This window comes from Nerophis ophidion, linkage group LG04, assembly GCF_033978795.1.
Source record: "Nerophis ophidion isolate RoL-2023_Sa linkage group LG04, RoL_Noph_v1.0, whole genome shotgun sequence".
Classification (NCBI taxonomy): domain Eukaryota; kingdom Metazoa; phylum Chordata; class Actinopteri; order Syngnathiformes; family Syngnathidae; genus Nerophis; species Nerophis ophidion.
In genome coordinates this window covers 27,987,446-28,012,410 of record NC_084614.1, presented here as the reverse complement: position 1 = coordinate 28,012,410, position 24,965 = coordinate 27,987,446, and the positions used below count along the sequence as shown (strand labels likewise).

General features: G+C 38.4%; 1 protein-coding gene across 3 annotated transcripts in view; it reads left to right on the top strand.

Annotated features, from left to right (window-relative positions):
• The window catches only part of LOC133551257 (transcriptional regulator ATRX-like), a 61,803-nt gene that overhangs the window by 13,212 nt on the left and 23,626 nt on the right, over positions 1 to 24,965 (top strand). For 2 of the 3 annotated variants that reach the window (XM_061897767.1, XM_061897764.1), the window contains exons 8-16: positions 7,115 to 7,182; positions 7,291 to 8,999; positions 9,233 to 9,293; positions 13,609 to 13,763; positions 13,912 to 14,085; positions 14,148 to 14,250; positions 21,276 to 21,345; positions 21,420 to 21,608; positions 21,729 to 21,873. In XM_061897767.1, coding sequence (XP_061753751.1) covers positions 7,115 to 7,182; positions 7,291 to 8,999; positions 9,233 to 9,293; positions 13,609 to 13,763; positions 13,912 to 14,085; positions 14,148 to 14,250; positions 21,276 to 21,345; positions 21,420 to 21,608; positions 21,729 to 21,873 — 2,674 coding nt within the window. The remainder of the gene's footprint in view (positions 1 to 7,114; positions 7,183 to 7,290; positions 9,000 to 9,232; positions 9,294 to 13,608; positions 13,764 to 13,911; positions 14,086 to 14,147; positions 14,251 to 21,275; positions 21,346 to 21,419; positions 21,609 to 21,728; positions 21,874 to 24,965) is intronic. The other variant, XM_061897766.1, reaches the window with a different exon arrangement.

The following is a 24,965-nucleotide window of genomic DNA, read 5'->3' as shown; positions in this document are numbered from 1 at the left end:
CATTATCCATGCGTTTGTTACGTCCCGTCTCGATTACTGTAACGTATTATTTTCGGGTCTCCCCATGTCTAGCATTAAAAGATTACAGTTGGTACAAAATGCGGCTGCTAGACTTTTGACAAGAACAAGAAAGTTTGATCACATTACGCCTGTACTGGCTCACCTGCACTGGATTCCTGTGCACTTAAGATGTGACTTTAAGGTTTTACTACTTACGTATAAAATACTACACGGTCTAGCTCCATCCTATCTTGCCGATTGTATTGTACCATATGTCCCGGCAAGAAATCTGCGTTCAAAGGACTCCGGCTTATTAGTGATTCCCAAAGCCCAAAAAAAGTCTGTGGGCTATAGAGCGTTTTCATTTCGGGCTCCAGTACTCTGGAATGCCCTCCCGGTAAAAGTTCGAGATGCCACCTCACTAGAAGCATTTAAGTCTCACCTTAAAACTAATTTGTATACTCTAGCCTTTAAATAGACTCCCTTTTTAGACCAGTTGATCTGCCGTTTCTTTTCTATTTCTCCTATGTCCCACTCTCCCTTGTGGAGGGGGTCCGGTCCAACCCGGTGGCCATGTACTGCTTGCCTGTGTATCGGCTGGGACATCCCTGCGCTTCTGATCCGCCTCCGCTTGGGATGTTTTCCTGCTGGCTCCGCTGTGAACGGGACTCTCGCTGCTGTGTTGGATCCGCTTTGAACTGGACACTTGCGACTGTGTTGGATCCATTATGGATTGAACTTTCACAGTATCATGTTAGACCCCCTCGACATCCATTGCATTCCTCCTCTCCAAGGTTCTCATAGTCATCATTGTCACCAACGTCCCACTGGGTGTTAGTTTTCCTTGCCCTTATGTGGGCCTACCGAGGATGTCGTAGTGGTTTGTGCAGCCCTTTGAGACACTAGTGATTTAGGGCTATATAAGTAAACATTGATTGATTGATTGATATATATATATATATATACATATATGTGTGTATATATGTATATATATATGTGTGTGTGTGTGTGTGTATATATGTATATGTGTATATATGTATATATATATATGTGTGTGTGTGTATATATGTATATATATATATATATATTTGTATATATATATATATATATATATATATATATATATATATATATATATATATATTATATATATATATATATATGTATATGTGTGTATATTTTAGGGGTGTAACGGTACGTGTATTTGTATCGAACCGTTTCGGTACGGGGGTTTCCGTTCGGCACGTGGGCGTACCGAACAAGTTTGGAAGCAGAAGTCTTCACAAGCTGCTCTGCTTTCTGCCTCTGTCTCTGCCTCATTGTCCTGCCCACACAACCATCTGATTGGTTACATACAAAGCCAATTAGCAGTGCGTATTCAGAGCGATGTAACAGCCAATCAGCAGTGCGTATTCAGACTTCAGAACGATGTAGTCAATGCTTTAGCGTCGAGCAGATATTCGTCTTGCAGGGGAGGAGCGGACTCTACCCAAATTATACTAAACACTTCCCAACTATTACAAACATCACTATGAGCCCGTTGACCTTCTAGAAACTTAAACTGCAGCTCAGCTCGCTGACAGTATAGGCTTGAGATGAAGGCTAATTAGCTTTTAGCGTAACGTTAGCTCATTTTTCTGTGTGTGTGCGTGCGTGTGCGTGTTTTAGGGGCAGCAAAGCCCTGTCTGTCTGTTAATTCATTGAACTCCATTGTGTTTAGGGATGAATAGTCTCTCCTATTGCAATCGTACTATTTTTTCAGCTATAGTTACATAAATCACTAGTAATGTAGCAGCCTAGTTTTGAAGAGCAGGGTCCTTGCTATCACATGTTGATAAAAATACAACATTTACATAATAAAAGTCAACTACAGGCTTCCCAAATGATGAAATAAATTAAGCATGATGAGTTGACATTAAACAGTTTCAATGGAAACTGTTTAATGTTAAACTTTTTACATGTAGAAGAAAGGTTTTTTAATTTTATTTAATCAAAGCAACAACTCGAGGCAGTTTAATGTGGATTAACATGGGCAGAATTATTATAGTGTTCCCAATATTAAAAGGATAAAGCCATTGTTTACAAATTTGGTAAATAAATAACCCAAAAATTTATATTTTGTTGATTTTTTACTGTACAGAAAATGAACCGAACCGTGACCTCTAAACCGAGGTACGTACCGAACCGAAATTTTTGTGTATCGTTACACCCCTAGTATATATGTATATATATGTATATTAGGGGTGTAACGGTACGTGTATTTGTATTGAACCGTTTTGGTTTGGCACGCGGGTGTACCGAACGAGTTTGTGAGCAAAAGTCTTCACAAGCTGCTCTGCTTTCTGTCTCTTTGTCAGCACCCAGCATTGACCCACACACACAACCATCTGATTGGTTACATACAAAGCCAATCAGCAGTGCGTATTCAGAGCGATAAAACAGCAAATCAGCTGTGCGTATTCAGAGCGCTTGTAGTCAGTGCTTCAGCGTCGAGCAGATATGTGTTTAGCTGGGGAGCAGCGGACAGCGTACTCTCCCCAAATTATAAAAAACACCTCCCAGTCACAACAACTACTACTAACATCACTATGAGCCCGTTGACCTTCTAGAAACTTAAACTGCAGCTCAGCTCGCTCGCAGTTCTGGCTTGAGGTGAAGGCTTATTAGCTTTTAGCGTAACGTTAGCTAATTTTTCTTTGTGTGTGTGTGTGTGTGCATGTGTGTGTGAGTGTGTGTGCGTGCGTGTGCGTGCGTGTGCGTGTTTTAGGGGCAGCAAAGCCCTGTCTGTCTGTTATTTCATTGAACTCCATGTTGTTCAGGGATGAATAGACTCTCCTATTGCTATTGGACTATTTTTTCAGCAATAGTTACATTAATCATTAATAATGTAGCAGCCTAGTTTTGAATGGCAGGGTCCCTGCTATCTTATGTTGATAAAAATACAACATTTACATAATGTAAGTCAACTACAGGCTTCCCAAATGCTGTAATAAATTAAGCATGATGAGTTGACTTTAAACTGTTTAATGTTGCACTTTTTATATGTAGAAGAAAGGTTTTGTCATTTTATTTAATCAAAGCAACAACTTGAGGCAGTTTAATGTGGATTAACGTGGGCAAAATGATTACATTGTTCACAATGTTAAATGAATAAAGCCATTGTTTACAAATTTGGTAAATAAATAACCAAAACATTTATATTTTGTTTTCTTACTGTACCGAAAATGAACCGAACCGTGACCTCTAAACCGAAGTACGTACCGAACCGAAATGTTTGTGTACCGTTACCCCCCTAATGTATATATTTCTATATATGTGTATATATGTATTTATGTCTATATATGTATATATGTGTGTGCATATATATATATATATGTGTGTGCATATATATATATATATATATATATATATATATATATATATATATGTATATATATATATATATATATATATATATATATATATATATATAATTTATGTGTATATATATATATATATATATATATATATATAATGTATGTGTATATATATATCTATATATATATATACATACATACATACATACATACATACATACATGTATGTATGTATATAGTACTTATATATATATAAATATATTTGTATGTATATATATAATATATAAATATATGTGTGTATGTATATATATATATATATATATGTATATACATACATACATATATACACATGTGTGTGTATATATATACATATATATATATATATATATATATATATATGTATATGTGTATATATATATATATATATATATGTATATGTGTATATATATATGTGTATATATATATATATGTATATGTGTATATATATATGTGTATATATATATATATATATATATATATATATAATATATATATATATATATATATGGGGCAAAAAAGTATTTAGTCAGCCACCGATTGTGCAAGTTCTCCCACTTAAAATGATGACAGAGGTCTCTAATTGTCATCATAGGTACACTTCAAGAGTTGGGGGGCAAACACCTAGGGCATCAGCAGGGGGTGGCAGGGAGACATCCCTGCCTTCGCTCCGCCACCATGAGACGTTCTGGGGTTAAAGGAGCGAAACGTTGACTAATGGTAGTCCCCAGCTGATGACCCGTTTATGCCCAAAGAGGTGTTCAGTGGGATATCACAGCACACCTGTCAAAAGGCACTGAAGGAGGTGTGTCAGGCAGCAATGCCCAGCAGGAATTCCATCACTTGTATCTTAATATGTCAACTGTGAGAGACCGAATGTGAAAAAATAAATCCAGGAATTCACATTGTAGGAATTTTAAAGAATTTGTTTGTAAATTATGGTGGAAAATAAGTATTTGGTCAATAACAAAAATTCAACTCAATACTTTGTAATATAACCTTTGTTGGCAATAACAGAGGTCAAACGATTACTATAGGTCTTTAACAGGTTTGCACACACAGTAGCTGGTATTTTGGCTCATTCCTCTTTGCAGATCTTTTTGAGAGCAGTGATGTTTTGGGGCTGTAGCCGAGCAACACAGACTTACAACTCCCTCCACAGATTTTCTATGGGGTTGAGGTCTGGAGACTGGCTAGGCCACTCCAGGACTTTTAAATTCTTCTTACGGAGCCACTCCTTCGTTGCCCGGGCGGTGTGTTTGGGATCATTGTCATGCTGGAAGACCCAGCCACGTTTCATCTTCAAAGCTCTCACTGATCGAAGGAGGTTTTGGCTCAAAATCTCACGATACATGGCCCTATTCATTCTTTCCTTAACACGGATCAGTCGTTGTTGGAGCCTATTTATATTATTTATTTAATAATTGTTTTGACAATGGAATCGAATCATGCCAATGATGATATTGATGGATTATTGGATGTTTCAGATAAATTATATTGACTGATTGTTTTCAGCTGCTCACGCTCCTCCTGGTGGGCAACGTCCTCCTCCTATAATTAGGAAGACAGCACAGCTGAGCGCTGCCTTTGTCCGTCTGCCATATTGAAGGAGTGAGGAGTGATATTGTTTGTTTACCACTAAATAAGTTTATTTGTATTATATAGAAAGTCAACCACGGTGAATATTTTTTGTTTGTGAAAATAAACTAACATTTTGAATCTAGAAATATTTCAGCGAGTGCTAATTTGGAATTTAGTGCGTCATAAAACCTCCTCCTCAAGGCTACTCTACAAACTTTATTTTTATTTTTTCTAACTCATTTTGGAACGACAGAGTGGCCATAACAGTCGTCCTGTCCCCTTAGCAGAAAAACACCCCCAAAGCATGATGTTTCCACCCCCATGCTTCACAGTAGGTGTGGTGTACTTGGGATGCAACTCAGTATTCTTCTTCCTCAAAACACGAATAGTTGAGTTTGTACCAAAAAGTTCTATTTTGGTTTCATCTGACCACATGACATTCTCCCATGTGCTCTCTGGCAAACTTCAGACGGGCCTGGACATGCACTGGCTTAAGCAGGGGGACACGTCTGGCACTGCAGGATTTGATTTCCTGTCAGCGTAGTGTGTTACTGATGGTAACCTTTGTTACTTTGGTCCCAGCTCTCTGCAGGTAATTCACCAGGTCCCCCCGTGTGGTTCTGGGATTTTTGCTCACTGTTCTCATGATCATTTTGACCCCACGGGATGAGACCTTGCGTGGAGCCCCAGATCGAGGGAGATTATCAGTGGTCTTGTATGTCTTCCATTTTCTGATAATTGCTCCCACAGTTGATTTTTTTCGCACCAAGCTGCTTGCCTATTGTAGATTCACTCTTCCCAGTGTGGTGCAGCTCTACAAATCTTTGGTCTTGGCCATAGTGGAGTTCGGAGTCTGACCGTGGACAGGTGTCTTTTATACAGATAACAAGTTCAAAAAGGGTTCCATTAATACAGGTAACGAGTGGAGGACAGAAGAGCTTCTTAAAGAAGAAGTTACAGGTCTGTGAGAGCCAGAAATCTTCCTTGTTTGAAGTGACCAAATAGTTATTTTCCACCATAATTTACAAATAAATTCTTTAAAAGTCCTACAATGTGAATTCCTGGATTTTTTTTTCACATTCTGTCTCTCACAGTTGAAGTGTACCCCTGATGAAAAGTACAGACCTCTGTCATCATTTTAAGCGGGAGACCTTGCACAATCGGTGGCTGACTAAATACTTTTTTGCCCCACTGTGTATGTATATATATATATGTATATATATACATATATGTACAAACCCTGTTTCCATATGAGTTGGGAAATTGTGTTAGATGTAAATATAAACAGAATACAATGATTTGCAAATCCTTTTCAACCCATATTCAGTTGAATGCACTACAAACGGCTACTTCATATGTTTGTGTGGAACTCGTTCGGTACTCCTCCGCACCCAACTGGAACCCCCGTACCGAAACGGTTCAATACAAATACACGTACCGTTACTCCCCTAGTGTATACGTATATACGTGTGTGTGTGTGTGTATGTATATATATATATATATATATATATATATATATGTGTGTGTGTGTGTGTGTGTGTGTGTATATGTATATATATATACAGTACGTATATATGTGTATATATATATATATATATCCAGTACGTGTATACGCATATATGTGTATATGTACGTGTATACGTATACATTTATAAATATATACGTGTATACGTATATACGTGTGTAATTATGCATACGTGTATACACTGTAATTGCTGCCAAAGGTGCATTAACAAAGTATTGAGCAAAGGCTGTAAATACTTAAAACATAAAAAAAAACAAAGAACAACAACAAAAAACTTATGTATACTTAATGTGCATGTGATTCCCTAGTTTTAAAATGTGATACATTTGCAAACTGCTCTAAAAACCTTTTCAAATTAACATTCTGGGCTATTGTTTGTAAAGTTTTGAGGCTGAAAATGAATCAATTCCATTTTGGACTAAGGCTGCACATTAACTGGAAAAAGTGATGCGCTATGAATACTTTCTGGATGCATCGTAACAGTCAATTTAATAATTCTTTGATATTTCAAGTGTGTATCTTGTTCAAAACCCCTCTTCCAGGGTTAGTGTTGTCTATGTCTACAATATGGTTAGTAAACATTGTAATTGTTCTGTCTGATTTTCTGTTTTTACAGTCTTGTTACAAATATTACTCAAGCGATGACATCAGCAAGGATGGAGATGGAATGGATGAGCAGTGCCGGTAAGTTTAGAACTGTAATATAAATATATTATTTATTTTGTTGTTTGTCTTCATGCTGTGATTAAATATACCATTCATTGTTGACTTTTTTTTTTTTCACTCATGCAGATGGTGCGCAGAAGGGGGCAACCTAATCTGCTGTGATTTCTGCAGTAATGCCTTCTGTAAGAAGTGCATTCTTAGAAATTTGGGGCGGAAGGAGCTCTCTGGTATCTTGGAGAGCAAGTGGTACTGCTATGTCTGTAATCCGGAGCCACTCTTTGGCCTTGTGATTGCTTGCGACAACGTGCTGGAGAACATGGACCTGTGGCAACATCACCGCAAGAGGAACCGCACAGAGCCGGGGAAGTCTGAACTTGATGGCATGCTGCCGCTACCTCAAATTATTCCCCTGGCTAAATGGGACCACACTAGCATGGATTGTAGTGTTGTCTTTAACTACAACACACTACAAGTCTCCAAAGATATGACCACTAAGGTCAAACATTTAGTGGACTCAACAAACAATGTGAACACACATTTCCTTCATTTCATTCATAATGTGACGAAGACTAAACAAGCAGCAGGTGTTCGTAGCCTCTATCTGAAGTCTTTTCTGACAGTGGTGAAAGCAATTCGAACGTCTCTTGCTGCACTCGAGGAAAACCTTAAAGAAGAATTTAGTGACTTGGACATCTCCAGCTTTTGGGAAAGGTTACTTAGTGACAGTTTTACAGGCCAACCTGCAGCTGAAGCAGAGGCCAAGGTCCCCACTGACGGATGCTTGAATCATTTGCCAAAGTTGTCTGATGAATATGTGGAAGATGATGACTCTGACTGTAAAATCATCACTGATGAGGGTTGCTCAAATAAGCAAGGTGATTCTCCTTCACAGAATATGGAGCCAAAGTCTCCCGACAGCGATCTAGACATGGGAAAAAAGTTAGTGGTCCAACTCACGCCAGTACCTGTGGTGCACGAGGCCTGCTTAGATGCTCCAGGGGGACCAGAAGACACAAAGGAAGACGAGAATAAAGACAAAGATGTGTCAGAGAATGAAGAGATGGTTGTTGCTGATAGCAAAGACCACCCAATCACATTGCTCCACACAGAAGAGGAACTAGGCAATCGACGTTCTCCTCGTGTGAAAACAACCCCTCTGCGTCGCCCCAGTGATGTCAAAGGTAAAACATCTCACTCACCTGCTGACAGTGAAAGTGACTCAGACCCAGAAGAACCTCCTAGCTCAACTGCAGCCCAAACCACAGAAGAACTAAGCCTAAACCAGGCGAGAGACGACTCCGACTCAGATGAAATCCCTGCCGTACTTCTTGAGCGGGCAGCTCTGACTCAAAGCTCTGATGAACACCAGAGTGATGAAGATGGCGGTCAAGCAACTACCAAAGTGGCCAAGAAGTGTCTTTTCTGGCTAACAAAGAACACCCCAATATCGCCGGAGAGACTTCGTCGCAAACGAAAGCTGCTGGACCGTTCGCCTGATTCTGACTCCATTGCTAAGGCACAACGAGAAAGGGGAACAGATTCCTCTAGCGACGATCAAGACTTGCAGGATAAAGTGGAGCACCTGAAAACCCTGGGCTCCATTGGCAAGATCCACCTTGTCAAGGGGGACACTGAAGGGTTTTCGAGGAAGCAAGGGATGGCGCCTGCCAGAAGGCCAAAGATCCGTTCTCACCAGGAAGCGATAGAGATGACGACATCATCAAGCGAGGATGACAATGATGACGACTCTGGGAGTGATGTGGATGATCAGAAAATTAAACCAATCACAGAAGATATGGCGTTACTGGGACCAGCTGTCTTCCATCAATCATCTGGTGAGTCCAAGAATGTGAATAGGCCTTTTCCACCTCTTGTCTTGACATGGATTTGCTCACAACATTGGCAAAATTAAGCACTACCAGATACTAGACCTAATTTATAACATGCAAAACAAGCATCGCGGGTGTCATAAACAACGGCTGTTTTGTGATTGATAGAGCTACACATTGTAATTAACCCTCAGTAGGACAATGTATTTTTAGACCTTTTTTTTTTTTTTTTTTTACAGGAGATGAGGACCAATCTTGCCCCACCTGGGCAGCAGGGGATGACGACGACCCCGAAAATAGGTATGGTTCTAAAAGCCTGGATGTAGAGTGTGTAAAACAACAAAAGTTTGGGAGAAAGGCTACAAGACGCAAACCCTGTGTTCAAACCACCAACTCACACCCCATCAAGAGTAACTTACGGTCCTTTCATATGCGACCAAAACGTAGCTGCAGCAGAATCTCAGCAATCAAATACACATTTTAGTGGTAGAAATCCCAAGGGACAGTTTTATTTAGTGTAACAATCATTGTACGTGCAAATGTTATAAAACATTTATTCAAATGTATATCATAGTTTATCATCTTACTTGATTTGAAGGGAGAAGCTTTGAAATAAGGGACTGTTTTTTGCCTTACAGTCTAACCTGTTTATGTACGACAGGACTTCCATCCGGTGAAAGTATATTAACTGAATAACAAAGTCCAGCGTGCTGTGTTGGTACACAGTCCACACAGATATATTGTACTGCAGTGGGCAGCACTTTCAAATGATGCAAATGTGAGACACTTTTACTGGTGAAGTAATGAAGTTTAAATCTTGCCTGTTAGATTTTCGCCTCCTATCATGTTTACTTAAAGATAAACACATTTGTATAAATAATTTTAAAAGTCTCTTTGAATCAATACAACGTGTTTGTTGTAGGCAAATTTGTTGGCAAGAATAAAACTTAAATGCTTCACTTTCAACTTCATTGTTGTTGTTTTGTACTATTCATTGAATATGCTAGTGAATATTCATACATCCCCATCATTGTATCCTCAGGGCATTAAATCCACCACAAGTGGACTGTTCATATTGTCTTAGAAGACATTTGCCTCAAGCAGGCTTATCAGGTAATGCTCACATTCTGCCTTCTATATGTCTGTAAGCATGAACTGATGAAGCCTGCTCTGATAAGCGAAACATCTTCTAGAACAATCTAAAGTCCAGTTGGGATTGATTCACTGTCTTGAGCCCTATGCATTCAATCATAAATGGATTATCGTTGTGTTAATTTAACGTTAATCCAAATAAGACTTCTTAATATGTTACGTAATCAAATATCAATGTAGAATGAAAGGGTCTTAAGCCCATTTTTCTGTTTATGATTAGTTTTTAAAGCGTTGAATGTCTGTCCTTTCAACAGGCCCTGTTTAAATAAAAAAAAAAAGATTTATATTTTAACCAAGCTGCCTTTCCATTGGTTTGTAATGAATACCAGTGTTGAAACGTTTATTTTTTTACTAGTCCACAAGTCATATGAAAAATAAAATCATGCATATCTGTTAATCTCAATATTTTGTTATGGACATAATCTTGTCATGATTAGTTGAAAACAAGATTATTTCCAATTGCTTTATACGACGCAAATGGCATCTGGTTGCAAAAGATGTAATTTGTGGTGCATGCCGATTTGATGTTGTTTTTGGTGCAAAGTTTGCAACATTGAAGGCCTCAACACCAAGCCTCTGTGATTTGCACTTGCCACCATAATGAATAATAAATTGTATTGTGACCTAATACTTAAAAAACTGGTATTTACTCTCTTTTTGGGTAGTTGACACATACTGGCCTGTCTTTTATCACCCCATGTACATAATTATTTAAACTAGCCACCACTTTTAAAAAGTACATGTACCTTATTTTTAATCTTGACCTCTGCTTCCTCAGTCACGGCGGATTGGATGTCATTCAAAATCAGTAGCGATCATGGTCTCACATACTCAAATAGTTGTTGACATTTTGAATGGAGATCTGGTGTTAAATAAATCTCTTGACATTTCACCGTGCCTACCTCCGCCATCTTGGATTAGAAAACTTCTAAAATGAAAAAAGCCTTGCTTGCACAACCCTTTTAGTCTTGCTTATGGAACACATTCATGCTGTGTCACATAACTGCTATCTCTAAATGTTTGAAGATTAGAGTAAAGAGTGCGGACTGGAACTTGTACTATAGCGTCTTGAGATCTGGCGCCCTCTGCAGTGGACACTTGTTTTTGGTCTACTTCTTTTCACAAGAGTTACACCTTTCACATGAGTTACACATCTAAAATCCATCCATCCATTTTCTACCGAAATATATCATGCAAAACACAAACGTGTGCTGCAGAGGAAGCTGGTTGTCAGGAGGATATAGTTATGCTGCTATGATAGTGTCCACTGTGAGTCTTTCCTCTGCATGATCAGCTACACTCTTAGTGCAAACTCAGTTCTTTATCTGCTGAGATTGCAATATATCAGTCACCACACTAGTAAGATGAATGGAATTTCATTACTGCTGCTCAAGGCCTGGCCTTACGTGCAGGGTGGGTTTATGCATCTGAAACTCAACCCGTAATTTCACCCAGAAGGGCTTTTCCCAGTAGGGCACCACTAAAAAAGAAAACAACTAAAAAACAAAACAGCTGGAAACAATCAGTGGATGTTCTGCCGTGCTAAGTGAGCTGCTGTAATTGCAATCTGTGGGAACCATTTTAGAACACTGTATCCCCTCCTCAAAAAATGTCTGAAGTCCCTTTTGACCATTATATTAGTGTTATTGTATGTTTGACCCCACTTTCTATGCACAGATATACATTGCTGCTGACCATTTTCTAAAGCTTAATGCAGCTTTTTTTAAATGGAGGACTTTGACTGCATTCCAGTGCCCACCCTCTGCTGAGAAAGCAGTCGCAGTTCTCTCAAGTTGAGTTAATTTGTGTTTAAATGTTGCAGGTCAGTACTTCCAAACCTTGAATAACAATGTTATACATCTGAGAATCGAGAGTGGGCTGTGAAACAACAATTATAAACATCCAAATTCCCATAATGTCTTTTTGGTTTTTTTTTAATGACGCCCATGTTTCTCGTGTTTTTCTCTCCAGGTCGGATTTTCTGACAGCACAGCAGTGATTGCGGTGCTGTTAGGAAGGAATGTCTTAAATGTGGGATTTTGTAGCCCTCCACTCAGTTGTGTGTGTAGTTTTAGTGACAACCTACACTCTTTAGTAAAATGGTCAGCAGGAATGTGAAGATCCCGTTTTTAGTTGCTCAGTAAGGCCAAGGCATGCAAAATATTCATGCATTCGGCTATCTTGCGTCCTTAACAACGTAACACTCTCCCAGTCCGTCTAACACATCGGATTCAGTGTTAGTGAAGATGGCTGCATCCCTCCCTCGAGGGACCCACTTTTAGATCAAGGGAAAGTACAAGCATCAGGATTTCTGGGAGATTTGACACGGGAAGGACAATTTGAGCTCAAGCCTGGAAGATGTGCTAAGGAAACATTTGTATTAAAACAGCTACAGACTTTTCAAGACGACATTGAATTTTAAGGTGATGGTGTTTTCACCATTTTCAAACAAAGGATCATTTAGAGACCTTGGAAATCCGTTCCATGTGCTGTGTAGCGTGGAGAAACAATGTACACAACTTCATATGTACAGTCTTTATTTATATGTTGTAGTTCTTTATGTGTTAGACCACATATACGCCACAAGATGTTTGGAAGAACAAAAATGGATTTATCAAACGGACATACCTCCTAAATAACTAGTATGGCGCCGGTCTTGACCCCTTCTTTTTACCTAACTCTAAACTCTTCATCTTACCAAGGCATTTTGGACAATTGTACACTTCCATTGTTGGAATGGTTTGGAGTTTTTCTTTGCCTCAGTGCTCAAAACTATGGGTTCCCTGTGCCGTGTCTCAGGTTTGACATAAGTGATTACTAACCTCTCAAATCTGGATGAGTAGACAAAACAATCCCACAGACACACTCCAACATTTTGAAAAAAAAAAAAAGTCTTCCGGGAGAGTGGAAGCAGTTACAGCTGCAAAGGCTGCGGGGGACCAACTCCATGTTTCCTTCCTTTTTGACTTTCTGTATGTTTAAGGGGCCTTGTGTCTCAATACTATATCAAGTATCTGTCAGGTGTTAAACTCAGCAAGAGGGAATGATGTAATAAAAAGAAATGCCTATGCGAGACGGTAGAAGCACTATAAGAATTTGTTGTGTTTTGGTGGCATCTGTACATACAACTTGCTTGCTCAATAAATGTTTGCTCTTTGAAATATCTTCCCACGTCTGCTGTTTAAAGTGTTTGTCTTTTCAAGATATCAATCTTCTTTCTCCGCCAGCAGCTTTGTATTGTGGTATTAGATTTCGTTATTTGGGTTTAGCACATTACACATTTCCTTCAACTATTTTATATATATTTATATATATGTATATATAAAAAAGGCTATGCTCGAGTAATGCTCTTTAAATTGAAGTGATTTACTCCATGTCATATTTATCTATTCAGCTGAAGCTGATACAACTGATGATAAAATGAACCTGAGGTACCCTCTCCTTTTCTTTTACATTTTAAAAGAATCGCTAAGAAAATACTTTTGGCCCAAATCAATGCCAACTTGTCCTCGGATGATGATCTCTCATCAGATGTGGAAACACAGGACGATGGGCCTGCTTCTGAGGCTGAAAAGGAGCTAAGACAAGCCAGTGTGGATAGTGGACAAGAGGAAAATGGTGAGTGTGCCTCAAATAAAGAAATAGCACCAGCCGTTGTATCTTTTGAATTAGTACAAGTGAAACATTCTCTCAAATTGGTTCACGAAGAGACCCAAGCCTCCCTAATCCTTACATAGTGGTTCAAATGACTAATATACTGCTGCAGGGGAAAATTTAGCCTCCCCCGCCTCTGACTCTGATCGACCCAATGTGGAAAACCATCACCTACTGCGCCACAAACTGATGCTGGATGAGGCTGTAGGAAGTGACATTGTGGAATCAGGGAGTGAAGCAGGGAAGCCAGAGAAGAATGACAGACTTGTGCCCAAGCCCTTGAGCAGTAAGGACACTTAATACTCGACACATTGAACATGGAATTCTAACATGCTACTTTGTGTGCAGCTGATGGGGAGAGCAGGGATCCTGAGAATAATGTGTCAGAGCTGGATGACGGTGCAATGAGCGAGGAGCTGAGTGAATCAGAGGAGGAGGTACAGCTTAAAAGGTACAAAAGGATATCCACAATATACAATTTTTCTTAATTGAAGGAGCTGATCAGCACTTGAAAAAATGTGCTTTAGAACAGAACAATAGGCCAATATACTAAGAGGAAGTACCGTGCAAAATATTTTCTCTTTTATTACAGGGGTCAAAAACTTGTGGCCGTGGGCCATGTGCAGACCGCAGGCCCATATTTTTTGGCCCTCGACGTAACTTCATGGTTTAGTGTACCGTTAATTGTGGCCATAATACAGGACTGTCTCAGAAAATTAGAATATTGTGATAGTCCTTTATTTTCTGTAATGCAACTAAAAACATGAAAATGTCATACATTCTGGAGTCAATGCAGCTGTGTACCAAGAGATTTTAAAGCACTACATGCTTCCATCTGTTGAAAAGCTCTATGAAGATGATGATTTCATTTTCCAACATGATCTGGCACCTGCCCACAGTGGCAAAACCACCAATAACAGGTGTACTGACCATGGCATTACTGTCCTCGATTGGTCTGCCAACTCCTCTGACCTGAACCCCGTAGAGAATGTGTGGGGTATTGTGAACAAGAAGCTGAAAGACACCAGACTCAATAATGCAAATGAGCTAAAGGCCTCTATTGAAGCATCCTGGGCATCTATAACACCTTAGCAATGCCACAGGCTGACTGCCTCTATGCCACGCCACATTGATGCAGTAATCCATGCAAAACGATTCCCAACCAAGTACTGAGTGCATTAATTGACATTTTCAAATGTTTGATTTTGTTTTGCTGTTATAAATCTTTTATTTTACTTGAGGAAATATTCAAATTTTTTGAGATGGGATTTTTGAGTTTTCTTAAGCTGTATGCCATAGTCAGCAATATTAAAATAATAAAAGGTTTGCAGTATTTCAGTTGATGTGTAATGAATCCAGAATTTATGACATTTTCATGTTTTTAGTTGCAATACAGAAAATAAAGGACTTTATCACAGTATTCTAATTTTCTGAGACAGTCCTCTATATATTGATATAGTAACTAGATGAAGAAACTTCTGGAGAAATTGCATGTCAATGCTCCAATGCTAAAGCTAAACTGGAATGCTAGTGAACTGTAAAATGAATGTAACAATCGTTTGATTGTTGACATAGTTTTGTTGTAAGAATGTTTCAAATGTTGAAATCGTTTAAAAATTAAAATTGGTTTGAAAGGTGAAGAGCAGACGTACTGAAATGTAGTATGAATCTTAAAATGCTAAATGTTGGTATAGTTAGAAGAGTTAGCATACTTCTAAAAGTGTACAAAGTACCGCAATCTATGATTATTACCTTGAAATGTATAAAATTAAATTTTAGCATACAAAGCTGATATTCTAACACAGTAGCACCTACTATATGTCTAAAATATCGGCAAGTAAGAAAATCTATATGGATTTAGTTAAAAAGTACAAAGGTAGGTAAAATTTTAGTATAAAAGTTAGCGTGCTAACATTAGCATTGAATAGGGGAACAGCTAGCATACTTCTAAGATGGCACCTAACAAAATCCATGAATATTAGGTTAAAATTTACAAAAAATGGTTGAAATGTGGGCATAAAATGTTAGCGTTGGGGTGCTAACATCGGCATGCAAACAGTATAATGCTAACAGGTGAAAGGCTAGCATATTTTTAAAAAATGGCGCCAATCAACTATATCCATGATAAGTACAAACTTAGTTAAAATGCTAGCATAAAAGGTTAGCATGCAGACAGCACTGTAGAAGCGGAACAGCTAGCATACTTCTAGGATGGCACCAAGTAACAAAATCCATGATTTATAGGATAAAAAAGTACAATATTACCTAACATAATGGCAAAAAACATTAGCATTCTACTTTTAACATGCCAACATTAACAAACAGGAGAATACCTACCAAAATTAGATAGCGCCAAGTCACTAAATTAATTATTAGGGTGAAAAGTACAACATTAGCCAGAATGCTAGCATAAAATGTTATAATGCTAATGTTGGCATGCTAACATCACTGTGCTGACGGGGGAACAGCTAGCATACTGTTCAAATGGCACCAAATAACAAAATCCACAAGTTTAAGGCTAATGCATTCACATTATTTTAATTGCAGTTAAATGCTAAAAAAAACCCAACAACAGCTAGCCTACTTCAAAGATACTTCTAAGATGGCGCAATGTAATTAAATCCGGTTGGTGTTGGGATTTTAGGCTTGTGGAGCGTTGAATAATGTCCAATTGAAAAGTAATTTCCTGTTAAGTTGGTAATTTCAGGAAATGTGAACTTTTTGAAAGTGATTAATACCATGAATGTCCTGAATGAGTTGAATTGGTTGAGAAATGTTGAAGTCGTAATGCTTTTTATTTGAGAATTAGTGTTACAAGTTTGGAGGAAACTGGAACTTTGGGGGAACTTAAGAAAAATGTTGTTTGAATGTCCAGGATAAGTGGAATGTGTCAATGGTGGAATGGGTGGAAAAATGAGGAAGAAGAAGCCGAAAGAACAAAAGGGGGAGAATAGGGCTTCGGAAAATCAAGAATTCTTGGAATTTTTGGTGTTTTTTTACTTGGAATTTGTTGTTTTGAATTTCCAGGATGAGTGGAGTGTGTTGAAGGTGGAATAGTTTGAATGGTTTGATAAATGTGAGAATTGTGGAATTTGGAAAGATTGTCCATATTATTGAATATGAATTGAAAAATAATAGATTTTTTTTTGGGCTATAGCTAATAATTGCCCTGGCTGTGATGAATTGTTTGGTGTATACATTTTTGAATTGTTGACGTAGTAACATTTTGTAATTGAAAATTGTTGTTCCAGAATGTCCGGAAAACAGGACATTTTTAGGAAAAATAAAATGGGCAACTATGTTGTCCTGATTAAGTTTACTGTTTTGATGGTAGAATGTTTGGAACTGGTCCAAAAATGTGGACCGTCAAACAGAAAAAACAAAGGGTTTGGATTTTGAGGATGAGTGAAGTGTGTTGGAGGTGGAATTGTTTGAATCGGTTGAAAAATGTGGAAATTGTGGAAGTTTAAAAAATTGCCCATTTAATCGGAAAGATTTCCTGGACATCTGGAAATTTAAAAATTTTTTTTGTTAAAGAGCCTGTGAATCCTTCATAGGCTGCACATTTTGAATTTGGAACGGTGTGAATCAGATGAAGAAGAAAGAAGTTCTGCGCGGTCGAAAAGTGGCGGAGTAATGATAATAATATTATTATAATAATAAATGTAAGAAAGATGGTGTAGAACAGTAGAACAAGATGTAAGTGAATGCTTGTAGCTTTTACATTATAAATATAATTCTTAAATACATTATGGCTATTTTGAATCCCATTAGACCAGGGCTGTCTTTTTTCTTTCTTTTCCAACAAGTGCCACATACTAAAAAGTCAAAGGATGCGGGAGGTAATTTTGATCAATCAAACATTACTTTTTTTTTTTTATACAGCCCTTAAATCAAAAATGTCTCAAAGCGCTTGACTAACTCACAATGACACCCCATGATCTAAAACTACATCTGTGCAAGGAAACACTCAAAACACCCCCCAATGCGTAAAAAAAGAAGAAACCTTGAGAAGGGACCGCTATTGTACTGCAGCCCATCCCCAGGGTGATCGGCTGCAGTACATGCCGAGTGGGTATAATTATAGAATTGTTAAAAAAAATAGGTGATGTTGTGGGAGTCTAGACTAACAGGAAGATAGCCATACCCCCTATGGCAATATGTTATCTTCCCTTCCTCCGCCATGCTCAGCCAAGTCAGCCCACAGCTGTGCATGGAAGAGTGGCATCCTCTCCCAGGGAGAGAGCAGAAAAGCGACAGATCAACTGGTTTAAAAAATAAATAAATGATAAATGGGTTGTACTTGTATAGCGCTTTTCTACCTTCAAGGTACTCAAAGCGCTTTGACACTACTTCCACATTTACCCATTCACACACACATTCACGCACTGATGGAGGGAGCTGCCATGCAAGGCGCTAACCAGCACCCATCAGGAGCAAGGGTGAAGTGTCTTGCTCAGGACACAACGGACGGGACGAAGTTGGTACTAGGTGGGGATTGAACCAGGGATCCTCGGGTTGCGCAGGGCCACTCTTCCACTGCGCCACGCCAAGGGGTCTATGTATATATTTATATACATATATATATACTGGAGTATATACATTTACGGAGATTGCATCTCTAACCAGTAACGGTAAGGCATTCCAGAGTACTGGAGCCCGAATATAAAACGGTCTAAAGCAGGGGTCCCCAAACTGCGGATCCGACCCGCCAGCGTCCAAAATCCGGCCGGTGGGAAGTCCCAAGTCTAAAAAATATATATATTTTGATAAAAAAAATGTAATATTATTTTTAAAATCTGTCCTTTCTAATCCATTTTCTACCGTTTGGTACTCTCGGTGTCTCCTACCCGCTCAGGCAAATCATATTGTCTAAAAAGGCATTTTTAGACACATATACTGTACATACTGTACATATACTGTACATACATACACACATACAACCCGGACCCCGGCCACATTGTTTCAACCCAATGTGGCCCCCGGTCAAAATATTTGGGGACCCGTGCAGGCTTTTGTAGGCTTTGGGGGTCACTATAAGACATTTTATTTTATTTTGTGTTATAGGTGACAAAGTGTAATGTTGTTAGTTTTTATTATCAAAATTTATGTTTGTCTTTTTGGTCTTTTTTTCTTACATTTAAAAAAGAAAAAAAAATTGACAATATGCTGCTGACCAGCAAAACTCGAGTTGCGGGCCGCAAATGGTCCCCCTTCAGGGGGTAACTGTACGTGCTCGTAGAAGTAACAAACACATTATATGTGGTTAAAACGTTGTTCTGAAGTCAATACTTTTTGTGGCCCATCCTCCCCCACACTTTTCCTCCAGCGGCCCCTTGAATTGAACTTTACACCTCTGCTTTATCAGAAAAAAATCACTAAAAAAACACAAAAATATACCGTACATGCAAAGAATAACAGTTGGCTGCATGTTTGCAACTTGCTTACAGTTAATTTGTTCACTTACTGTTACCATTTCTAACTTAAATGAACATATATGCTTTTAAGTGTATTTGCTTTTCACAATTACTGTTACAAATTTCCTGTCAGTCCGAGGAATTTGTTTGCCATTTAGGTTTGTCACTCACTGCTCTCTCTTCCACACGTAGACACAGGGAACATACAGTTGTGATCAAAATTATTCAACCCCCACACAATTTTGGCATTTTAGCAAGCAGGACATTTATTCCGTATTTTGTTCATAGTCATATCAAATAAAGATGCATTAAATAGACAAATGCAACTTGAATTACAACATTATATTTTGTAACATACCAAACAGTGTCATTTCTCTTAATATCTCATTGACAAAATTATTCAACCCCTTGAAGATCATAACTCTTAAGAACAGATTTTGAATAAGGTATTTTCAATCAGGTGTTGAAAAACACCTGTAGATGTGATTAGAACCATAACGAGCAACAATTAAACTGTTTGAAAAAGACTGTGACGCTCAGCTTCTTGTAGATGGTCAATGGTGTATTTGCAACATGGTGAAGTCCAGGGAGTGGTCAAAGAAGTCAAGAGAGGAGGTAATTTCTCTTCATAAGAAAGGATATGGATATAATAAAATAGCAAAGACATTACACATTCCAAGAGACACAGTTGGGAGCATCATTCGCAAGTTTAAAGCTAAAGGCACAATGGAAACACTACCTGGGCGTGGTAGAAATAGGATTCTGTGTGAAAAACCCCCGGGTAACAGCTGAGGAACTACAACAGGACATTGCAGAGGGGGGAATGCAGGTTTTGTCCCAGACAATAAGGCGCGCACTAAGAGATGAAGGCCTCCATGCCAGAACTCCCAGGCGCACCCCACTTCTGACTACCAGGCACAAGACAAATAGACTCCACTATGCCAACAATCATCTGGACAAACCCCAAAGGTTTTGGTAAACTGTTCTATGGAGTGATGAGACAAAAGTGGAACTCTTTGGGCCTATGAATCAACGTTATGTCTGGAGGAGAAAAAATGACGCTTACAAAGAGAAGAACACCTTGCCTACTGTTAAGCATGGTGGGGGGTCAATCATGCTCTGGGGCTGTTTATCTGCCTCAGGTACCGGGAATCTCCAGCGCGTTCAAGGCATTATGAATTCTATTTCCTACCAGGATATATTAGCTGCAAATGTCATTAAGTCAGTGACGAAGCTGAGGCTTGGGAGACGTTGGACCTTCCAACAGGACAACAATCCCAAGCATACCTCCAAATCAACATCAGAGTGGTTGCAGAAGAAGGGCTGGAAGACTCTGGAGTGGCCTTCACAGTCACAGGACCTAAATCCTATAGAAAACCTGTGGTCGGACTTGAAGAAGGCAGTTGCAGCACGCAAGCCCAAGAATATGAATGAACTGGAGGCCTTTGCCCAAGAGGAATGGGCTAAAATAACTGTAGATCGTTGCAAGAAGGTTGTGTCCGGTTATGTATCACGTTTGAAGGATGTAATTACTAAAGATGCATGTAACTAGGGGGTTGAATAATTTTGTCTATGAGATATTAAGAAAAATGTCCTTTTTTGGTATTTTGTAAAATACAGTGTTACAATTTAAGTTGCATTTGTTTATTTGACACATCTTTATTTGATATGACTATAAACAAAATACGAAATAAATGTCCAACTTGCTAAAACACCAAAATTGTGTGGGGGTTGAATAATTTTGATCACAACTGTACACAAAAGCAGTCCAAGAAAAGCAACCAACAATTTCAAGTGATGTTATGACAGAACAGATTTTTAGTATGTTAGCTAGCCAAATCGCTGTCATTAGCTAAGAACACGCAACGCTAATGCACGTGTTATGCACCGGTGTAGTTACCTCATTATCTGCTGTAAAAGGGCAGAATATAATGCCAAAAAGGCAGTGGAAAGTTAGTGCCTTCTTGGTATCTGTTCAAAGGTTGCGGAAAGCCCCTTTAACTGAAGATGTGCATTCACGCAACTTTACATGTATATCTTGTATGTTTTCTTGCTCTAGTTTATCCCCCAAATTGAAGGAAATGTCCCGGGTGCCGTACATTTTATTGTCCGACTCCAGCAGCGAGAAGGTAACACTAATAATGTGATGGCTGATGCAAGACAATGGACGTGTATGACTGTCCTAACATTTGTGTTATTAAAGCAGAGCGCGAAAGAGGACACAGAAGGGGAAGTCAACAACAGCCAGGGCACGCCCAGAAGACGCAAAAAAATCCGCAAAATTATAGAAGATGGGAATCTCCGAGCTGAGACTCAGGAAGCGCTGCGTGAAGAGGTGGAGCGATGCAGACGGTTGGCAATTAGGGAGCAACAGATGGAGGAGAGACGAGTGGTAAATACACATTTTATAAAAAAAAATGTAAATAATGTTTCCTTTGGTCCCTTGAAAGGTGCTACATTCTGTAAATCCAAGTTATGATTATTACTATTATTATTTTTAATACACTTACAGATAACCATCATAGATGATGAGCTGTCTCAAGGTGCATGTTCCGTCACCACCAAACTGATTCTGGATCAGGATGAGAAGACCAAGACCCCTTTAGTTGAAGTGCATGAAAAACTGGTGACCAGACTCAAGCCCCATCAAGTGGACGGTTGGTGCACACTCACACGTTTGCATTTATGCTTACACAGGGGTTTTCCCCAAGTATGGCTATAGTGAATCTCCCTTCAGAGAATATAAAAGTGTTGGATCAAAAAAAGTTGGTGATATTCGGCTTTTGGGTGAAATTTATTTTCTGCACTATAGACTATTACAGATAACGTTTGACCTCTTTTAACTTTTAACTGAATTTTCATGTTGAACTGATCAATACTCTTTGTACAACTTGCTGTTCTCAATGAAGGAGCATAATGGCAAAATTCACAACAAATTTGACAACTTCACAGAAAAAGCATACGGTAGGCTTTTCTGTCACGATACCAGTCTCTCTGTATTTCTTTTGCAACCTGCTTGTGACACGCCAAGCTTAGTGGCCACTTCTCTCTTGAGAGCCGTGCCAAGGTACTATTGATCATTTGTTAGATGTGAACAATATAACAGGGATTGTGTGAATACCAATGTTGTTTGCTTCCTATTTGGATAACAGTTAGCAAGTTGTGCAAAAAGTACTGAAACGGTGAACAGTTGGACATGAGTCTCCAAAAGTTTAGAAAAGGAAAATTACATTTCCCTTTTAGGGTTGCAGTGCTTTTGGTTCATTCTAAAATTTCACCCAAAAGCCGAATAACCCCATTTTTGTGAGTAGTTTTATTTGGTGTTTTCTGGCTCACACAGGATTCAGTTTAATTTATTTTAAAATTGTATTTATTTATATTTATTTTGGACGCAATTATCCAAAATGCTCTCCTTCATCTAAACAATTCAAAGAAGAAAATAGCTTCTTAAATACAATATTGTCATTTGAAAAAAAACAAACAATAGTATGGGGTAATATAGAAATTAAAGGAAACAGTTTGAGTGTCCGAAAAGGAGCAAGAAGAAGCTAATCTTATAATGTCCTGCCCTATCATTCAGATATAATCTGATTATTGATCAACAATATAATGCATAATACCTGATATATAATAATATATATATAATATATTCATTATTATTATAATACATATTACCATTATTATATATTATATACATGGTATATACAGTGGGGCAAACAAGTATGTAGTCAGCCACCGATTGTGCAAGTTCTCCCACTTAAAATGATGACAGAGGTCTGTAATTTTCATCATAGGTACATTTCCACTGTGAGACAGAATGTGAAAAAAAAATCCAGGAATTCACATTGGAGGAATTTTAAATAATGTATTTGTAAATTATGGTGGAAAATAAGTATTTGGTCAATAACAAAAATTCAACTCAATACTTTGTAATATAACCTTTGTTGGCAATAACAGAGGTCAAACGATTACTATAGGTCTTTACCCGGTTAGCACACACAGTAGCTGGTATTTTGGCCCATTCTTCTATGCAGATCTTTTTGAGAATGATGTTTTGGGGCTGTCGCCAAGCAACACAGACTTTCAACTCCCTCCACAGATTTTCTTTGGGGTTGAGGTCTGGAAACTGGCTAGGCCACTCCAGGAGTTTCAAATGCTTCTTACGGAGCCACTCCTTCGTTGCTAGGGCGGTGTGTTTGGGATCATTGTCATGCTGGAAGACCCAGCCACGTTTCATCTTCAAAGCTCTCACTGATGGAAGGAGGTTTTGGCTCAAAATCTCACGATACATGGCCCCATTCATTCTTTCCTTAACACGGATCAGTCGTCCTGTCCCCTTAGCAGAAAAACTGTCCCAAAGCATGATGTTTCTACCCCCATGCTTCACAGTAGGTATGGTGTTCTTGGGATGCAACTCAGTATTCTTCTTCCTCCAAACATGACTAGTTGAGTTTATACCAAAAAGTTCTATTTTGGTTTCATCTGACCACATGACATTCTCCCAATCTTCTGCTGTATCATCCATGTGCTCTCTGGCAAACTTCAGACAGGCCTGGTCATGCACTGGCTTAAGCAGGGGGACACGTCTGGCACTGCATGATTTGATTCCCTGTCGGCGTAGTGTGTTACTGATGGTAACCTTTGTTACTTTGGTCCCAGCTCTCTGCAGGTCATTCACCAGGTCCCCCCGTGTGGTTCTGGGATTTTTGCTCACTGTTCTCATGATCTTTTTACCCCACGGGATGAGATCTTGCGTGGAGCCCCAAATCGAGGGAGATTAACAGCGGTCTTGTATGTCTTCAATTTTCTGATAATTGCTCCCACAGTTGATTTTTTCACACCAAGCTGCTTGCCTGTTGTAAATTCACTCGTCCCAGTCTGGTGCAGGTCTACAATTCATTTCCATAATTTACAAATACATTTTTTAAATTTCCTACAATGTGAATTCCTGGATTTTTTTCCACATTCTATCTCTCACAGTTGAAGTGTACCTATGATGAAAATTACAGACCTCTGTCATCATTTTAAGTGGGAGAACTTGCACAATCAGTGGCTGACTAAATACTTTTTTGCCCCACTGTGTATATATATAATTATACATTATATATACATATATAATATATAAATATATATATACACTGTATGATATATATATATATATCTATATATATATATATATATATAATTGCATTCACATTTACTCAGAATAATAAACCCACTTATTTCATCAACGTAATTTGAATACGTTGAATACTTTTTTGCCCCACTGTGTATATATATAATTATACATTATATATACATATATAATATATAAATATATATATACACTGTATGATATATATATATATATATATATATATATATATATATATATACATAATTGCATTCACATTTACTCAGAATGATAAACCCACTTATTTCATCAACGTAATTTGTATAAATACGTTACACCTTTAAGATAAGTTATGTTTCCTCCTCTTTGTTTTACCTGTCAATAACAATTTGTCTTTTCGCAATCCGTTGCGTCTCACCTGCAGTCCTTTGGTGGCCCACAGAGAAGGCATGACTTAATTTAAGAATCTAGTAACTAAAAAAAAAAATCTCTTCTCTGATATTTTTTTACGGTATTTCGGAAAGTATACTTCGGTGGCAGTTTTTGTCAATTCATCCAAAAGAATATGTATAAGGTCAGTGTGTCTCAATTTTGCATAGTGGGATAGTTTTTCTCATCCATTTTTTCATGTTCTAT